Source organism: Nomascus leucogenys, chromosome 10 (genome assembly GCF_006542625.1).
Source record: "Nomascus leucogenys isolate Asia chromosome 10, Asia_NLE_v1, whole genome shotgun sequence".
Lineage (NCBI taxonomy): Eukaryota > Metazoa > Chordata > Mammalia > Primates > Hylobatidae > Nomascus > Nomascus leucogenys.
In genome coordinates this window covers 70,838,500-70,858,973 of record NC_044390.1, presented here as the reverse complement: position 1 = coordinate 70,858,973, position 20,474 = coordinate 70,838,500, and the positions used below count along the sequence as shown (strand labels likewise).

The window sequence follows — 20,474 nt, the reverse complement described above, 5'->3', positions numbered from 1 at the left end:
ACCTCTGTCATGATCTCTCCTTCAAGCTTACATTTCGCTGGAAATCTTCACTTGAATGGCTACCAAGCAACTCAAACTTGACAAAAAGACAGACCTGTTGATATTTCACTCAACATTTCCTCCTCTCTAAGCCATCCTTATCTTCATGAGTAGAACCAACATGTCTCAGCAAAAAACCTAAATAGTGTCCTTGATTCCTTTTCCTTGTATTTCCCATATCCAGTCTATCAGCAGGTCTTATTGGTTATCTCCAAAATACATCCCCTGTCCAGTGATTTATCTCCCTCTCTTTCCAAGCTAGTCTCAAACTCCTGAGCCCAAGCGAACTTCCTGCCTCGGCACCCCAAAGTGCTGGGATTATAGGCATGAGCCACCATGTCCACCTGGCGCAAGCTACTTCTTATTACACCCACTGCTACAGCTCTAGTCATACCACCCTGCTCTTTCCTGGTCTGCTCCATTAGTCTTTTACATGGTCTTCTTGCTTCTGCTTTTGAACCCCTATCCTGCACAGTCATCACCGCAGCCAGAATGAGATTTGAGAGCCTAGCCAGACATTGACATTGACCTACATGATCATCCAGTGGCTTCCTAGTCATAACTGGAATAAAATATAAGCCCCACAGCATAGCCTACATGGTGTAAGGTGATCTGGCCCCTCTCACCACCTCCCTTTCATTCCCTTTACTGCAGTCACACTGGCTCTCTCTTCAGTTCCCAGAACATGTCAAGCTCTTCCTCTTCCCAGGACCCCTGGCTTGCTCTTCCTTTTGCTTACACATTTTCCCCAAGATTTTCATGTGGTTGCCCGCTTCTCAACATTCAGGAATGAGTCACCTCTGCAGAGAGGCCTTGTCTGATCACTACGACCCTTCCCATCTCACCCAGTCTCTGTTCCATCAACACGCTTGCCTCCTGCTCTAGTCTAAATGTTTGTGTCCCCCACCTAACCCTCACTGTGATGGTATTAGGAGGTGGGTCCTTTAGAAGGTCATTAGGTTCATGAGGGCAAAGCCTTTATAAATGGGATTAGTGCCCTTATAAAAGAGAGATCCTTTTGTGGTTCATTAGCTTGATACTGGGTTTTCACACTATTCTATGAGATGTGCGTCCCTCAAAACTTGTTACAACATTGACACATTACCCTTCTGATGTGAAAAGAGAAGAAAAAAGACCCAAGGGAACTCAGTTGTCCCTTCTACCAATGAGCAAGAAGACACCATCTATGAACGAGGAAGCAGACCTGCAGCAGACACAGAACTGGCCAGTGCCTTGATCTTGGACTGCACGGCCTCCAGAATGTGAGAAATAAATTTCTGTTGCTTATAAGCTACCCAGTCTCAGGTATCCTCTGTGCTGTTAAAGCAGCACAAATGGACTAAAACAGTTTGGACTGGGGACTAACTCAGGAAAGGCAATGTTTCACAGTCCTTGTTGGTAGGACTTGAGCAGAAATAATTGTTCTTGGGCCAGATTTAGCACCAGGACTATTTTGTTTGTTTAGCCCAGTATTTAAAAGAGCTTTTTGGAATGAATTACCATCATTTACAAATTAGTAAAATTTACATACAAATTCATAAATTTTCATATCTTTTAAAATATCAGGAGTACTGTCAACACTGGGCTGACATAGCTTAGAGCACCAGTCAGTTGGAGTAGATGTTTCCCCATTAGAGCAGCAATATGATTTGGGTCTTCCTATTGATATTATTCCCCGTCTGGCCCCTGATGGCCTATAATTTTACAATCTTGCAATAGAGTTAATTCCTATGGGAATATGCTGCTGAGATTGAGTAGCAAAGGACCTTCGGAATCTCCCAGGTCAGCTGTATCAGGAGTAATTTGTCCAAGACAAGGTGGCCATTTTTTTACAAAACATGAATGGCCCATGGAAGCATTGCTGTGAAAATTAAGCTGGCCATAGTTCTAGTAGTAACAGCTTCACATCTCAACTCCCATCTTTTCCGTAGCTTCTTCTTTATTATCCTTACATAACTGTTTCATGTAGAGGACATTGATCTCTTGAGGAGCTTGCCAGACCAACACAAGGAGATAATGGGAGCCTCAATTGAAGAAGAAGGGCTTTAATTACAGGGTGTCTGCATTGTTCTCATGTCAACAGCTGGAGGCTCTCAGGTGGGAAGTAGCATAAACAGGAAAGCAAGGTGTTGGGACTGGGCCTTGTAGGAAGAACAAGCACCCCAAGAAGTGGTCAAGAGTGCAGGTCTTGAGTAAGACAGGGATAGGCTCAAGTTCTGGCCATGCCACATACTAGCTCTGTGGCCTTGGGTAATGGCCTTCACTCCTCACAGCCTCGTGGGTTGAACTGTCCTAAGGACTGGATGCAACTGTGGATGCAACTTATTTAGAAAAAGAGTCTTTACAGATGTAATTAAGGATCTCCAGATGAGATCATCCTAGATTAACCACTTAATGCCACAAATGTCCTTGCAAGAGAAGGAGAAGACACAGATACAGAAGTGAAGGCCATGTGAAGATGGAGGCAGAGATTAGAGTGAGGCTAGGAATGCCTGGAGTCACCAGAAGCTGGAAGAGGAAAGGAAGGATTCTTCTATGGAGGCTTCAGAGGGAGCATATCCTTGTGGACACCTTAATTTTGGATTTGGTCCTCTAGAACTGTAAGAAAATACTTTTCTATTGTTTTCACCCACCCAGTTTGTGGCAGTTTGTTATAGGAAAGAGGCAGTCCTAGGAAAGAGGCACAGCTAGAGTCTCTTTGTAAAATGGGGTCAATAACAGTTCTTACCTCATATGGCTGTTAGAGAAATTAAACGAAAGAATGATTGGGCACCCCTAAGCACAGTGGCTGACCCCTGGCAAGCAATGGATATGAATGTGACATTGATGCAGGACTTCAGAGGCCTAGCTGACCACACAAAGTGCTCTGGATATGACAGGCTGGGTCAGCAGGCTTATCTCATCGCTTTGGAGGTACCAGGCCTGGGACAATTAGGCTCTGAGCAGCAGTAGGTGACTAGCCCCGTTTGAGACTCAGTGATTAATGACTGAGTAAACTACTCGTTTGCATAACATGCATCCAGCCTGCAGTCAAGGGTTATAAGAGAATCAGAAGATCCTGCTCCTGTCAGGATCGACATGCAAACGGAGACAAGAAGTGTGTCAACAATATCCTACAGACTGGAGGAAGAAAGTCAAAGCCCAGATGTTAGTGGTAAAAGAAACTCCAGGGACATTTACAACCATCCAAGGAAACTGAGGTCCCAAGAAGCAAACCAACTGAAAACCCTAGAGTCATATAGATCAGGGCTGGGAGGAATCTAAATGGCTGTCTGGGTTAACCCATCTGTTGCTTCATTCCTATAGTTAAATACCTTGAGTTATAATAAGCTCATTACTTCTCAAAACTCTCTATCTCTGGACAGTTCTAATGAAATAAATGAGTTAAGTTGAAAGAAATCTGTTTTCTTCTAATGTCCATCCGCTGGTCCTAGTCCTACTGCTTGGACTTACACAGAACAAGAACAACCCTTCTGTTTTGTGGCAATCCTTGAAATGTTGGTGTCAGCCTCCACCCTACATCCCAACTCCCCTTTAGAGAGAGAGAGAGAGAACTGGGAGAATTAATGATGTGTGCATGGACATAGGAGACACAGTGCTTCTACCCCCATATGAACCCCTGCTCAATGCAGAGCATCTAGAACTGGATCCTCTGTTCGAAGGTAGAGTTATCATGTAGAATGAGGGTGGTAGGGGCCATGGAGGGTAGTTGTGGGGTTAGAGTAGAATCATCTTCCTTAGCCTGTCCTCTAGGCCTCTGTGATGACAGAACTAGCTTTTGGAATGCTACGCTATATTGTTGACTCATAGTGCACTCACTGTGGATTCCTACGTGTAAGTCTAGGAGAATAAGGAGTGGAAAGTTGCTGTGAGGTTTACCTAAGAGGGCTTCCTGGAGGAGGCGAGAGACATGCTTGGTGGAAAGGGATCTTTTTCATAAGAGTTGGCAATATGGATAGCGGATAAGCAAGTGGATAGACTTAGCTCAATATGGTGCAGCCAAAGGGGCAGGCTGGGGGTGGCAGATTGTGCCTTCTCTCCTTTCTCCCCAACATTGCAATGGAGTGTGCCAGAGAAACAAGCCTCATGGTCCACACACAGCTCTGAGGCCTCCAGAGGAAGAATTCCTCAACTCTGCATCCCCTAGAAGTGGGGCGGGAGGCACCCTGGGCTCTGAGGCTTGAAGGACATCCACCCTAGAGCCATACTCACAGTTAAGCAGACATTGATGAGCGTGCAGACCTTTCCGTCTCCGGTGTATGCTGGCAAACAGTTACAGGCAGCCTGTCCAGGAGCAGAAGCACATGGGGTCATTTCACAGGTAGGTTCTGTACTGGCCGCATGGGCTGGCTCTCAGACCTGAACTCCATCATGGTCACAGTAATGTTAGGAGAGTCTGTATTTGATGTTGGTAATATCTATTTTATAATGATAATGGTCACCTTATATTTAATATTTTAGCACTTGACACACTTGAGTACTTGACCCACTTGAGTACTGGGATCTCATGCACATCCTATCTTTGTTGCTAAGATACCTTCTTTTTTTCTTTTTAATGTTCTCACCCCATTTGGTCCCTTGCCTTCAGGTATTCACCTCTTTTCTTTGATTGGTGAAGGTCAGTTGAAAGGAAGCCAAACTATATCCCACTCTCATTCATACTCATATCTTGCTCATCTGCACCCATGCTGAGCTGAAAGGCACCAGTGCTAGGAGATGCTAAGCAGAGGCCTTTATAGCCCACTGAGATGTGCACGTGGAAACAATCTATCAAACCCATTGGTTGGCCCAGGAAGTTGAGTGGAAGCTTCAAGTTGAGGGAGGGGACACTGTCTGAAGAAGCTGGGGACAGGGCCCCATGTTCCATGTCTGCACAGGAGCATCTGGCCACTGGGCTGAAGCCCAGACCACACTCTATTCACCGATGTCCTCAAAGGAAGGGACACCTGCTCCCACTGTGCCCTCCCAAGAGGCAGCTTTTCTAATTCACACAAGGGCCTCCTATGTAGCAGCAAGGGCCCTGGGATGATGTCTGCTTCTTAGAACTTTAACTCATCAGTGGTGCCAGCCAGAGCTACACAGGCAGGTTTTCCCTGTTTCTCTTCCTCTTTCTTCACAATGGGCCCCAATATCAGTGCAAACCTTTTCCAAGACATCACCAGCTGTCCCTCCTCAGCTAAGGTCTTGCTCTCAAAGTTCAATTCCACATCCTCCTTTACTGCCTCCTAGGACCGGATGGGCACCCTTGGATGTCCCAAGCACCAAAAAGTTTATAGATTGTCTCCTATCTCATGTGTAGTTTGAAATAAAAATGACCAAACCTCAAAAGATGTCTAAGAAAGCTCAGCATTGACTGTTCCGATTTCCTCCGTGACTAAATGTGTCCACACGCATGCACATGTGTGCTCACACAGTTCTTTCAAGACAATTTTTTTTTTCTTATTTTTGGGTACTTTAGGTACTTGCTTGATCTGCCCACTGAGAGACCTGGCACTGAGGTCTCCAGATGGCTCAACGAGGTCAATAGAACATTCACTGGTGACTTCACTTTGTCATCCAATTTTGGATATATGTGATTTCCTACCTGGCCATTTTGCTTGTTCATCATGTGGCAGAGACTGAGGAAGGCAGAACTTGGGTCTCCGGGCCTCCAGTTTCCCTGCCTGTATCTTTCCACCCTGTGACCCCCAGTCTCTGATGCGGGCACTCTCATGTTTTCCCCACCTCCCCCGGCCTGCTCTCCAGACAGGTGCTGCAAGCTCACGGTACTCAGGGCCACGTGACTGGTAGAGTGCCCACAGTATTATCTTCCACCACGGCACCTGTGCTTCAGAGCCTTAAGCCAAAGATAAAGTGTGGGATTCTGGGCATCAGAATGCTGAAAGAAAGGGGAGTATTTTGGGGGACTGTCTAGATGCTTCTGGAATCACATGGTATTTGCAGATACCTACTTCTCCCACTCTAGGGAAGCCCCTTGTCCTAGTACCCTTGGTTTTCCCCCATTTCACTGCATTCCCAAAGAAGGGCCTCTTGATTCTTTCAGAATTTCCCCTAAAGTATTTATTTTTGGCTGCAGCTCTTTAGAGGTCCGCTCTTAGCCTCTTTCAGGCCTGTGTCTAAAGACCTAGGAGTTTCCTTCTAGGAACCCTAAGGGCCTGGGAGAGGTGGCACTCACCTGGTTGGGTCCTGTCTGTGTGCACTCCGCATTCTTGTCACAGCCACCATGGTTCTCCAAACACGGGTTGATTTCTTTAAAACAAAAAGCCAACATCTGGCCTGGAAATCCAGTCTGGTTTCCAAGTGAAGCCAGCTTGAGGGATGAGCTAAGATGGATAACTGACTGAGGGGAGTGGGTGTCAAAGCATGATTCAGTTTTCTGGAAATTCTGAGAGAAATAACTGAACTAGGAGGGTACTGGATACAGTTTCTTAAGACTGACTATTCTGGGATAGGCCATTTCCAGCAAAGGCATTGTCTGCTGGCTTAAATCAGTCCATGGAATAAATTTGAGCATTTGTAGCAAAGTACTTGAAACCATAGAATCTTGGAGTCTAATCTAAGAGTGCTATGAATGAAGAGACTTAGGAATTAAAAACAATCATTTGCAACCATCAAAATATAGATTGGTTCAGGGAAGAATCATCAAAAGATGCTAAACTTAGGAGCATATTTTGATGGGGAACAACATATCTGCTTGGTATTAAAGTGTCTCTCCTCTGACTGCTTATTAATAGCAAAGGAGAAAAAAATAACTGTACAATGGAGACATCACAGCACCTTCACTGAGTGGTCAAAATTAACATCACACACAAAGGGCAGAAGGAGAGCTCAAGGCTCCCTGAGACAGATGCAATATCACTTGTGTGACATTTGGGCCTTGAATGTATAACCTGAATCTAAGAATGAAAAATATCAGGCAAACCCTAAATAAAGATCATGCTACTAAAAAACAAGTTGGGGAGGTGGAGGATATTATTCCCATGTGTTAACATCATAAGACACAAAGCAAAGTCGAGGAACTCTCCCAGGTTAAAGGGGACTCAAAAGACATGACAATGAAATACAATATCCAGCCCTAGACTTCATCCCGCACTGGAGGAAAAAATGTCAAAAAGGACATTATTGGAACAACTGACAAAATTAGAATATGAATGGTAATTACACAAAAGTATTACGTCAATAATACATTTACTGAAGTTGATAACTGTGCTGTGGTTACGTAAGAGGCTATCCTTATTCTTAGGAAATATGCACTCAAGTATTTAGGAACAAAAGAAATACAGTATACACAGATTACTCTCAAATGGCTTAAAAAATGTATATATACAAACAGAGCAAATGATAAACAGGGCTAACTGGTTTTTTTTTTTTTTTTGGAAATGGAGTCTCACTCTGTTGCCCAGGCTGGAGTGCAATGGCACAATCTCGGCTCACTGCAACTTCTGCCTGCCGGGTACAAGCGATTCTCCTGCCTCAGCCTCCCAAGTAGCTGTGTGTGCCCCCATACCCAGCTAATTTTGTATTTTTAGTAGAGATGTGGTTTCACCATGTTGGCCAGGCTTATCTCGAACTCCTGACCTCAGGATCCACCTGCCTTGGCCTCCCAAAGTGCTGGGATTAGAGGCGTGAGCCACCGAGTCCAGCCAGGGCTAAATGTTAATAAGTGAATGTGGGTAAAGAACAAGTGGGTCTTTTTTGTGCTATTCGTGTAACTCTTCTATGTCAATTTTTTTCCAACTAAACAGTTAAATTCAGACAACTTACTACGGCATACCTTTATAGTAGAACAGTGTGTGGATATTTAAATAATGTTAGAGGTATACTTGTCTTCAGGGAGAGTTACTTTGATATATTGCTAAGCATAGTAAATGCTGTATATCCTGAGATACCATTTTTGTTAAAAAAAAAACAAAAACATGTAGGCATAGCAAAATGGGGTAATGACAACAATAAGAGCACTACCTTCAGAGTATTTTCTTCAGTATGTGTGCTTTCTTTTTCTACAGTGAGCATGTGCTACTTGTATAAAAAGGAACTAATAAAAGTTTAAACATTCTGTCATTGCCATGACGTTTAATTGGAAAATGTATCTCCTTTTACCCTTCCAAAGTAATTTTTGGACATGACATGCCTTCATACCCTGTGGTCACTTTTCCATGCCCTTATACTTTCCTGCCCCGACAAATGGAATAATGACCTCAGTTTTGTGTCCTGACAATCAAGGCACACATATTGGAATCATTTAATGGCATTCTGACTCTTATACCATTTCGCCAATGGAAGAGGGAAGGACACCTACCCAGGCACACGATGCCATCGCCCGTGTAGCCTGCTTTGCACGTGCACACTCGCCTTCCTGGGGCTGTTCTCTTACAGTCAGCCTTGGCAGAGCAACCTCCATTGCTGATCTCACAGGCGTTGATTGCTATAGAAGATGACACAGAGCAGAAGGGGAGAGGAAAGGGAAAAAGCCATTGATGTATTTTTCCTTAAGTCATTGAGAAATGGAACATACTGCAAAATTACTTGAGCAGGTACTGGATTAAATATGGCCAATTCCCAAAAACAGACAGCAAGAAAAACATCTGTGATTTGCCCTTTCTAGCTGTTTTTACTAGCATTCTGTACACATCCTACTGCAGGACACAGCTGGGGACCAAGGTGAGTCTACTTGGCCCTCTGGGAGAATCCCCAGGTAAGATGGTCTAGAAAGCAGTTTGGCGTGATCATTGTCCAGTGCTGCCACAATCTGGGCCAAAGCCTGCCAGGACACAGTGCTCGAGAGAAAAATGACCTTAAGATTTTCCATTTTTTCTAGCACCAGGCACCATAAAAATATTAGGTTACATTTATTGAGTGCTACGTGCTGGGTCTGTTCTAAGCACTTCACAGGTATTAATTCAGGTTATTGTCCAACTCAGTGAGGGAGGTCTTTTTGTTATCCCCAACTTGCAGATAAAAATAATAATGCAAAGAGCAGTCAAGAAACTTTCCCAAGGTAACGTAAGCGATAAGTATTTAGGTTCAAACCCGGGGAGTCTAAGTTGAGCTGAGTTTTCAACAGCTGCATTATTCTGCCATTGAACACAGAGAGCTCACTTAACCTCAAAGCTGTTCTGCAAGGGAGGTAGTTTTAAGTTTACTTTACAAATGAGCTAACATCTCAGTGCAGTTAAATGAGCTATCCAAGGCCACTTGGGTAGTTGGAGGAAGAACTAGGGCTCAAATTATTTTTTAGTCTGCTCCAGACCCTCGATGCTCCAGCCATACCCTAGGCCAATCCAATCAGTGAGTTAAATTTTTTTTTAATGGACACATAATTGGACATATTTCTGGGGTATATAGTAATGCTGTGATACATATAATGTATAGATCAGGGTAATTAGCATACCCATCATCTGAAACATTGATCATTATGTGGGTTCTCAACACAAATCACTGGTTTCTAAAGCTTCCCAGGTGATCCCAATTGTGGTCAAGGCTGTGAACAGTTGGTTTCCTGTCCCCAGACACAATCAACTGCCCCATTACATGCGATTCACCATCAGTGGTTGGCACTAGCTGCTGAGGCCCATTCAGACTGCAGGAACAAGAATCTCTCAATAGCCCATGCAAGCCTTGCCAGCCCCCAGCAAATTCCTTCCTTCGCTTGCCTGTGCAGATGGTCCCGTTTCCTTGGAATCCTGCTGCACACTTGCATGAAGCTGTACCATCTGAGTTGGGGAGGCAGCTGCAACAAGGAAGGGCAAATGGGGTTTACAGAAAAATACTCCATCTCCCACCACATGACTCACAATGCCCTTCACCCCCAATATCCTGGCCCCTGCCCCCATGAGACACTCAGAGGTCCTGCCTAAGGCTTGCGAGAAGAGTCCAATTCTGGCATGACCCCACCACAAACAGCTAAAACTGTACGCATTTATCAGGCAAACTACAGAGTGCATAGATATAGGCGTCGGTTCAGGAATAAGATGGGTAGCTGCCAAGCTTTAGAGAGCCACTGATGTACTAGGAGCCATGTTTCACGTATTATTTTGTGTCATCTACTCACTATCCAATAGCCCTAGCAAGTTGGTATTATTCCCATTTACAAATGAAGAATCTGAGGCTTTGGAGGGATTCAACATTGGACTCAAGGTCATGTTGTAGTGCAAATGACAGAGGTTGACTTTGAATTCATGTCTAACTCCACTAAGTACTTAATTCATTAAGCCTCTCTGGGAGTTAGCATTATGAAGCCAAGTTATGCCTTGCTGTGAGTCAGGAACAAGGTTTATGGAAACTGAGGCCCACTGGGTTTCCTCAGCCTCCATGAAAGAGTACTGGTGGCTTGGACTGGGTTAACAGTGGGCATTTTTGTCAACGTACCAGGTAAGTCAGATGGCAGCTTGTTGGAAAGCCTGGATCTGGCTATTTGATAGTGGCCCCTTCAGAGATATTTTTAGTTTTATACTCAAGTTTATCCTAAGCCCTCAGAAATGGTGTCAGGAAACAAATCCCCTGAGGATAGAAACTAGGGTAGACAATATTGGGAAAAAATCCCCTTTACATTGTCCCCAGAGGTGGCCCAGGGCTACCTACTTGGCGCTGGTATGGCATGTCCCATTGCAGTTGTCTTCTGTGGTTGCTGAAAAAGAGAACCAGTTGCTGTCTTAGCCCTCTTACTAAATCTCACCTGAGGACTTTTAGTATGTGCTCAGAAAAGCTACTTCTTTGGAAGTAAGTGATATGTATTATGTGAACGATATAAAACTATGAGACCATGTCAATCCTTTTTTATACTGGCTGCCATGAAGCTCAAAGCCAAATCTGAAGGTCAAATACATTGATGGTGTCTTCTGTTTGCCAGGCCCTGTGCTAGGCAGTGAGGATGCATGGGTGAATAAAACACAGAATTCTCCCTGGAATGTGACCATGTGCTCTTATGGTCTGGGTGTTGATGTGTACCCCTCTTCTGGGTTTTGATTTTCTACTTTTATTTGTATTTCCTATGCTATTCTTTCTAGTTTATTCTTAATTTTATTCTCATTTTTCATCATTTTATTATGGAGTGCTGTAAACAAGCAAAACCATAATTATAAAAGATTTTTTTGCATGTGCAGAAAATCAGGGCTTTGCACACAGCAGGTACACAATATTTGTTGAATATGTAAATTTCCTGGACACAGCATAGGTTATTGCTCTTGGATGCCTACCTATTTCTTGACAGGACAAGATCCAGAAATAAATCATTAGAGATGAGGGAAGAATACTCTTGGATAGGATGCTCATGTTAAGAGCTTTTGGGATAGAAATCTTACTAGTCCTGGCCAAGTCATACAGGACGTCCTGAAACAGAGGCCTGCGAAAGTGGTCTGTTTTGTGTTGAAGGGAATTCAGACTCAAATGGGCTGGAATGGAGGCAATTTTGTGCCTGTGTCTTATGGAGCCTAAACAATCCCTTTCTCTCCATTCTCTACCTATTGGAATTTCAATCATGTTTTATGTCCTCTTCTCTGGAACCTGCTCCAAACCTTTGAGCCAACCTCAATTAATTGGTAGCAGCTTAATGGTGTGCTACTTTGAGAAGGGTTGGGTGCCCTTGGCTGGTCACAGAGGGAGGGAGTGTCATGATTGATTAGTGATGTCTGCTGTGGACTTAGGAGCTAGGAGTTTGCATACAAAGGAGTTGTCTTGTTATAGTCTACAGGCGCTTTGCTTTGTACTCCCTACCACAATTTTTCCTTTTACCAAACATTTCCTTTGCTAGACTGGAAACTCCTGTGTAGAATATGCACTGGAGACAGGGATGGGAGATGAGTCTGGAAAACTGGGTGAGTGTCCATTGGTGAAGAGTCTTTGTGCTCCACTCTGCTAAGGAGTTAGGACTTTCTTCTGTAGGCAATGAAGAACCATAGCAATTTGTCAAGTCCTGGGAAGGAGCTGGGGTGAAAAACACGATCTATATTTTGGTAAGTTCTATCTGGCAGTAATGGGGAGTATGGAGTGGAGGAAGATAGGACAGGAAACAAAGAGACCACAAGGCTCTGGTGAGAGGGGAGCGGGAGGAAGAGATGGACTGAGAGATGTGGAGACATGGAATATGTTAGGTATGTTAGTGAGGGACAAGGAGGTATGGAAGCTGAGTAGGGAGGTTCCTAGATTGGGTGACCAGGTGCATGGGTGGTGGGGTCTTTCTTCAGAGCAGAGAAAGCAAGAAGAGGAGAGAGCCTATTGTATTTATTCTGGGGATTCACCGAAAATGTCCTACTGTTTATGTGACTCCATTGCTTCCTGCTTCCCTCTCCCAGGCTCTCAGAAGCTTGGCTCTGTACCCTGATATTTGACACCTGCTCTGAGATATTTCATTTGCTTGGGACCATTCAGACTTCCCGATTCAGCTTTTCAAATAACCTTCCTCCCTAACGCCTTGTTGCTGACCATTAAAAGGCAACTGCATTCCCTTGATTTTTGCATTGCCTGGAGCTTTGGGCAAAGACGCCCCCTCTGTCAATGCCACATCCATGGAGCCCCCACTAGGCTGGCAATCAGTTGTGATCTCCTCCCCAGCTCCCATCCCAGAAGAGGGGGAGTCTCTGATACCTGATTCCAGGGGTATTCTCTTCAATCCAAAGTCAGAATGATTTTCTCAAGTGCCAGATATGATCATATCGCTCCCTTGTTGAAAACTCTTTAATGGCTTCCTGTTGCCTTTAGTGAGAAGTCCAACCTCCTTAGCCTTCCACGACCTGGCGCCTGCCCACTGCTCCAGCCTTTTCTCATCAACCCTCCTCTTTGCCCTTAAAGTCCTCTCATTCTGCAGTCCTTTGATTCCCTAAATGTGTTGAGCTTTCCCATGTCTTTGTGGTATTCCAGGTGCTTCTTTCTGCCTGAAATTCCCTTCTCTTTGATCGCCCCCACCTGAAGCACATTAAGAAAAATCAATGCGACGTGGTGGGATTGAAGGAAATGGGCCTCTCAGACACTGTTGGCAGGAGAATAAATTGCTATTTCCTCTGGAGGACAACCTGGCAATAAGTAGCAAGACCTTTCCCCAGAGTGCCATCCCCTGACTCAGAAATCTCATCTCTAGGAATTTGACTAAATGGTTATTGTAGCAGTGTTTGAGAGAGCAGAACATTGTTTCAAAAAAGTGTAGCATGGTTATACTGTAACATTTTGTGGAGATTGCAAATTAATATTTTTCTATTTTAATCACAGGGAAAGATATCTATATATATTGTGAAGTGGAAAAGTAGGTTACTAGACAGTATGTAAAGTGTGATTCCCTACATATTTATTTATATACCTAGAAAAAGGTTGGGAGCCTAATATAAAATATCAGTAATAGTTCTTTCCTGCCTTGGGGGTATGAGTGATTTTATTTTCTTCTTTTATTTTACAAACTTTTTGCTGCAAGAATCAATCATGTGTATTGCCAGAAGAAGTAATAAAGGTGTCATTTCTATTTTCGAAAGAAAAATGTAGCTGCTGAGAAGCAAAGCTTAGAGCAGATTATAAATACTGAAGGCCTCACTCTTACCATTCTCACAATGCACTCCTCGCCAGCCAACATCACAGTCACAGGAGCCATCTCCCAAGGGTCCTTGGTTGCATCTCCCATGGACACAAGAACATGCTAAGTGGAAAAACACCCGCAAATCATCAGATTCTAACCCATGTTCAATAACTCATTTGTCATTTACTAGGTTTGCTTTATTGCACTTAATTCTTCAACCTACTTCTAGGAATCATAGTCTTTAATGGGGGTCTTGAATCACAAAAAGGGCAGGGGTGTAGGAGACAGAATCTAGCAAGTTAACAAGTGAACTAGCTCTAGCTTCAATGAAGTGGCTCAGACCGCAGTTTTGAGACAGTGTAGCAGTGAAGATCTGTGACCCAAGCAGTGTGAGAGTGTCCTCCGTCAAGGTTACCTGAGGATCCAGGGTTATGCAGGGCTTCTTTGGATGGAACTATGTTTGCCCCCTAAGAAAGGACTTCAGGAGGAAGCCCATTTGACACTGGGTTTGCATAAGCCTGGTGTGGCACTGCTTCCTCAATTACGCAGATGAGTCTCTTTGAGAACTTGATGAAAGCTACAGATGCCTTCCCCAGAAAAATATATTCAGCTTTAGTGGTTTGCTGAACCCCATAAGGGTCATCTACAAATCCCATTTTAGGAACTCATGCACAAATGCAAGCAGATAATTACTCCAAATAACACGGGAAAAGAATCAACACTAATTCCAAGTAAATATTATATGGCCCAATTATAATGATTCAATTGTACATTAATTTTGTCTGGCTTAGACCAGCTGAGGAGAAAACAGTGATAGCCAAGTTAACTGTATGGTTTTTAGTACCAGGTAGAATAATGCTTTGTTAGGAAACCCAAACTCCGGAGTCAACACTCTCACAGCTGTGTGTTCCTGGACACAAGGAAATCTGGATGTGAGGATACAGATGACTTGGCTCAAACAGATCATTGTTTTTGCAAAAACTACTTAAAGCATGTGTCTTGCTGCTGGTGAAACAATAGAGTGACCCTCAGGTAAAGAACAGCATGATCTAAAAGCAAGCTTTGGAGTTAAGAAAGGTGTACATTCAGTTCTCAGTTCTGCATCTCATCAGGTGTAGCCTTGGGGGAAGTCATTCAACCTCTTTGCCTTAATACCCTCATCTGTAAAATGGGCATAGCAATACTCAAGTACCTAAGGTTCCTGTGTGGATTAAATGAATAACATGTGCAAATCTGTTTTTCAAACTATCAAGCAATGTCCACAATGGAAAGTTTAGCCATGATGATTAGTGTGCATAGGTAAATATAAAAACGCATTTGGGCTGGGAATGTCAATGAGCAAATTGGAAGTGAGTTGGTAGGTTCAGGTTAGTGACTGAAAATGTTTAGGAACACTGCAAATGCAAATGACAACACAGATGCTCTTATAATTCACAGTGATAGTAGCAGGTGGGATTCCAGCCCACTAGGGGAGATAGGCCAGTTAGAGAGCACGTGTGGGATCACTCTTTCCCCGCATATTCCTGGTTGGTTTCAGCAGCCCAGGAGCCTGTGTGGAGAGGACAGTGCTCACCTTGGTCACAGTGGATGCCGTACTTGCCCTCGGTGCAGGTCTCACAGGCTGTGCCGCTGAAGCCCTCCCCACACTCACACACACCTGTGCCGTTCACTCCATCCAAACAGATGCCATTACCAAAGCAGACATTCTGGGCATTCCCTGGGCAGGGCTGGCATTGGGGGCCAAAGAAGCCGGCACAGCATTCTCTCGTCTGAAACAGAAGGACAAAGCTTGACAATGCACTTCTATCCTCTGGTGTTGTCCAGCCTTGGTGTAGAAATCCTGCTGTGGGTGACTTCATGTGCACCTGTTTCTTTGACCTCACATGGAGTGGGTGAGGGATGGGGGCAGGACCCTCTGGGGACTGGGTGAGGCTTGGCAATTTCTAGGGGTGCTAGGAACAGGAACAAGGGCTCCACTGAGGAGGTAGGAAAGAGGGCAAGGAAAAAGGCATGTCAGAGAAGAGGATGAAGAAAAATGAGAAAGGAGGAGGGGCAGCAGAAGAAACTAAAGAATAATGCCTGTGATGCTGGAGAGTGGGAGGACCAAGGGGCCGTCTCCAACCCAGGTCTGGGCCCCTTCACGTCGATGTTATTTCATCTACTACTGAAGGTGAGGAGGCCTGTGCAGGTGAGGCTTTTGGCATTTTACAAACCAATCTTTTGCAGTTCAGGGAAGCCCTGTAGGGTGTCTGCTTGGGTTTGCCTTGCCTTTATTCTTGAGTGCATTTAAACACAAAATCTCCCCCACCCCTATGCTCTGCAGCCTAAGGGCCAGATCACCCCACCTCTGCCCAGCTAGGCAGAGTTATGTCTAGTCATTTGGGAAAGGAGCAGGACAGGAAGTTATCATGACTTTTCCTGCAAATTCCAAAGGCACTGCTAGAGGTAATTAGCTTTGGAGTCCTGTTTTCTAAATGACCATGTGCCCCTTATCTTCACATTGTGAGTGGACACTTTCTCTCTTTTGCTTACAAACATGCACACAGAGCTACCCTGTTGTGAGAACAGGGTGGTCCCATTAGCCTCTCGGACTCTCAGTTTTTTTCATCATGCAATTGAATTGAATTGCAGCTTTTACCCATTTTCTGGAGTACAGGGCTGTTCTGAGCTTTACTGCTACCACTACTACATTGGATGACAATGATAATGCAGGTAACAAGGAAGAGGAGATGGCAGAAAGCATACATGCACAGAGATTTTGAAAAGGATACCATATGATGGATTTTCCCAATGGTGCTGCAGTAGTTAGGATGATTCAATTATTGTACTCACAATGACGGTTCTCACACATTTTGGCTGGCACCCAATAAACAGGGTTCGTCTTCCCATGAAATAGGAGGTATAGATGCATCTCCTCTTCTCATTACCCTGTGAAATATTAATGACTACGTCAGCTCCTAAGTTAGGAAAAAGTTTTCCAATCTCTGAAAGCAAGTAGGTGGGTGATGCATTGCTGTATCTCTGACTAAATTGTCGTGGGAAGGGAAGGTGGTGGCTTGTTGGCACTGCTTCTTAAGCAAGAAAACACAATGTTGGTTGCTGGAATGCCAGGTGGCAAAATGCAATAATTATACTTTAAAGTAGTACTCCATGAAAAGAACATTTCTTTAGAATACCAACTCAAGTTTGCAAGAATTGTAGAGTAAACCAGGTAAAAATGTCCTTCCAGCACTGTACATTGATTCAACTGAACTTTGATTTCTATTGATTTATATTCTGCTTTGGTCCAGGAAAGGATTAAGGCTGCATACAAAGATTATAATATACAAGATTAAATTAAACCTCAAATGAGAACATCTGTATGGTTGTTATAGATTAAAATTTATCATAAATGTATTAAAAATTATCATATATTTAGTAAAAACTATTATGCTGTTGAAGGTACATGAGTATTCTTTGTAATGTAATCAGAAGTATCTTTTACAATAAATAGCAACAAGAAACATGAATTGTCTACCTCCCCCATATCTGCCATCTGTTTCTTTGAGAAAGTTAGTTGCAACTTCAACTATAAAAGGAAATCAGGCAGGTGGAATATATCCAGGCTGGATATGGTTTTGGATATGGAATCTCTCTTCTCTGTTAAGATTTCTTGCTGCTCTCCTCAACTGGCTACTGGGATATGGAAGACGTAGAGCATAAAAAATTTCTGTCCTGTCTGTTGATTCATATGGACCCATTTATGTTTATTAAATTTTGCCTTGGTCCAAAAAAATAGATGTAAGATTTTACAAAGATGCATATAATATAACGAGGTAAAATGTAATTCAAATTAAGTGAAGGAATGAGGGAAGTGCAAATCACATAATCTTGAGGTTCATTTTCTAATTGGGACTCCTCGGATCTGGAAACTATTTTATCAAAACAGGCAAAATACTTACTAGAGATTTAGTTCCGAATGGGCAGATCGGCTCTGAGAAGCATGTCCTACATTTTCCCTTGGTAAAACACAAAAGCAATCAATGTAATTAACTTTAGTGCAAAATGAAGCTAAATGTCCAGAACTTGGAACTGAAGGTTTTTGAATTAAAAATCAAGGCAGATTATCTGGTCAGCCTCTTTAATGTTCTTTGAGACAAACACCAACTCCTTTAGGTCTTGCACATTTGCATCACTTTTCTCCACAATACTCTTCTGACTCTGCTAACTCTTTAAAGTGTGACCTTATCTCATTTAAGTCCAAATTCTTTTAACAATAACTTTTACTTATTAAAAACCAACTATTAAGTGAATTGGGCCAGATTCAGAAACTAACAAGTTACTGTACCCAGTGCCCAGCTTCGGAGCACATTGCTCCGATGAGGGGTTCAGCATGGAGATGCCTCACAGAGATAATACATGCTATTACAAAACAAAGAGTAAGAGTTCACAATGACAGAAACCCTCAAGCTCAATCTGTTCCTAAAACAGGAGGTGGTCAGTGTGTCTAGTTCTGAACCTTAAGCCTACCAGACAGGATAATGTGGTTGTTCAGGGTTCCAGCTCTGGGCCAGGCTGCCTACATTTAAACCCCTTCTCTGCCACTTGGTAGTGTATGAACCTGCGTGTATTAGTTAATCTCTCTGGCTCATTTTTCCCATCTGTAAAATGGGGATAGTAATAGTACCTACTTGGTAGGGTGTTGTGAGGATTACACAGGTTAATGCATGTAAAATGTTTAGAGCAGTGCCCGACATATAACGAGTGTCCAATAAATGTCAGTGGTTATAATTATTGCTGAAAGGTCCTACATAGCCCCAGGAATTGGCATGAAAAGCCTCCATTATCATATTCCATAATACACTGACATCATTCATTTCCTTATTTTCTCTTCTGGTAGAGCAGGCTTGGCCCATAACTGCCATAGGTGCACCATGGTTCCTATCCTGTTCCTGTGATAGATATGGCATATTTTCCCTTTGAAGAAAGCCATGGTCCAAAATCCTGCCCAACACATCACACCACTACCCCCCACCATCCCCCACACACCCGGCAGCCTTTCCCAGGCACACAAGGTACCACCTCTCGCACTAGATCACAAGCCCATGGAGGGCAGGGGTCATGTCTTAGGTATCTTTGTAGAACCACAGACTGGTATGCTCCTTGGCACATCAAAGATACTCATTCAGTGGTTTATGGACTGAATTGATATACCTTAATAGAAAAGCCTTATGCCCCCAAAATTATAAAAAATAAGCCAATATTCTTTAGTTCCGTCATTAGCCCTGGCCCATAGAACTTACTCGTATAATAGTAGTGTCATTATTATCACATCTGTTCCTCTGAATTTCCAGAACTTTTCCCAAGCCATGGATCACTCCCTTATCAGTGGCTACATTGGTGTAGTTTATTGGAGCCTCATTTACATAGAGCTGTGAACAACAGGGTTAAATATCACTTATGACATTTAAAGAGATATGGGGAAGATAGGAACTGGAGGTTAGCAATAGGACAATTGCCTAGGAGATATTACGATATTCACCTGGAGATATTATAATAGTCACTTGTATTGGAAAGAGCTCTGACCTAGGAGGGGAAGTCTGAATAACAGTCCTGGCACCATCCAGCTGTGTGACCTTAGGCCAATTGCTTTGCTTCTCTGAACTTTAATTTTCTCTTTTGTAAAAGGAAGAAGTTGTTCTACATAATTTCTAAGGTATCTTCCATCGAGCAAATTAATTGGCTTATGTTTGTTTGAAAAATACCACCCATGATCATTATGTTAGTGCCCACCGGCAAGAAGGCTCCCTGGACTTGCTCAGTTGTGCTGTAGACCAGTGGTTCTGGAAGTGGTAGTGCCTTCCATACCCAAGAATCGAAGAATGCAACCGTTCCTTTCAGTACATCTCCGCTTCATGGTTAATGTGCCAACAACCTTCAGAAAGGCTAATGATGGTTATACAAGAATAAAAATAATAATTTTTTAAAAAATGGTATGTTTATATCTGTCCTTGTTTAGTGTGTTCATAAACATCCAAGGCATGGGAATGAAGTCTGTAGCTAAATGCCGCCAAGTCAAATTCAACTTTGAGTTGTAATTTGATTTTTTTTTTTTTTAGGGAAGAACACTTTAATGAGTAATCAATGAAAAATAAATGAAGCCATGGATTCATTCATTAATATAGCACATATATAACTGGAAGCAAATCATTCTTTGAAAAATTGGGGTGGGGTGTGTGTGTGTGTGTGTGTGTGTGTGTGTGTGTAGCAGGGCTGAAGTTGGGAGAGGGGCAAACTCAAATTAGGATCCAATAATGGTTTAAAATTCTTAAATTCATATATTATCCCAGAAATCCGTGTTGCAGCAATATTAAAATGACCCTGCTAAGTGCTTAATTCAAACTTCCACTGAATGTTAAAGTCCCTTACGATTTACTTGCAGTCAAATGAGCTTCCATTTGGATGTTGGGATAAGTCTGGCTGAACTCCACAGAGGTGTTCCAAGGTCTGTGTACATTTGGAAAATTAAGAGGAAACCTGACTTAGTCTCAAACGGTGATTGTAATAAATTTCCAGAATTCTAAGATGTTGAGCTATTTTTAAATACCAAAAATAGAAGAACATTTGATATTGTAATACTGTTGATTTGGCATTTAAAAAAGTCTAAATTATTTCTATTCTGAGGTACATTCAGAGAATTATGGATCACATTAAAATTTTGACTTGACTGTGTCTACTCATTTAGAAAGCATTTCTCTACACTTCCATTGTCATAAGAGAAAGTAAATTACTATCAATAAAAGCCTATATTGTATGAATAATTCTTTCTCTAGATAAAAGAATTTCTGTTGGGTTTGTCGTACCAGCACTGAAGGACACCTGTGGCTGCAGAGATTGAATGCCATAATTTGTAAGGCTACACTGATCATCTGAAGGCTGGCAACTGGGCAGGAGAGTG

At 43.0% G+C, this 20,474-nt stretch overlaps 1 protein-coding gene and 1 non-coding gene across 2 annotated transcripts in view; one reads left to right on the top strand and one right to left on the bottom strand.

Moving 5' to 3' along the window:
* STAB2 (stabilin 2) overlaps positions 1–20,474 on the bottom strand; it is a 187,983-nt gene that overhangs the window by 44,461 nt on the left and 123,048 nt on the right. Inside the window, exons 35-44 of the mRNA XM_030821934.1 lie at positions 18,820–18,948; positions 17,479–17,535; positions 16,370–16,465; positions 15,111–15,306; positions 13,562–13,657; positions 10,621–10,666; positions 9,693–9,769; positions 8,339–8,464; positions 6,215–6,288; positions 4,252–4,323 (exon numbers count right to left, since the gene is read on the bottom strand). Of these exons, the coding sequence (XP_030677794.1) occupies positions 4,252–4,323; positions 6,215–6,288; positions 8,339–8,464; positions 9,693–9,769; positions 10,621–10,666; positions 13,562–13,657; positions 15,111–15,306; positions 16,370–16,465; positions 17,479–17,535; positions 18,820–18,948 (969 nt within the window). The remainder of the gene's footprint in view (positions 1–4,251; positions 4,324–6,214; positions 6,289–8,338; positions 8,465–9,692; positions 9,770–10,620; positions 10,667–13,561; positions 13,658–15,110; positions 15,307–16,369; positions 16,466–17,478; positions 17,536–18,819; positions 18,949–20,474) is intronic.
* On the top strand, positions 1,052–1,154 carry LOC115837156. The gene has a single exon (XR_004032186.1). It is a non-coding gene; the product is annotated as a small nucleolar RNA U13 (small nucleolar RNA).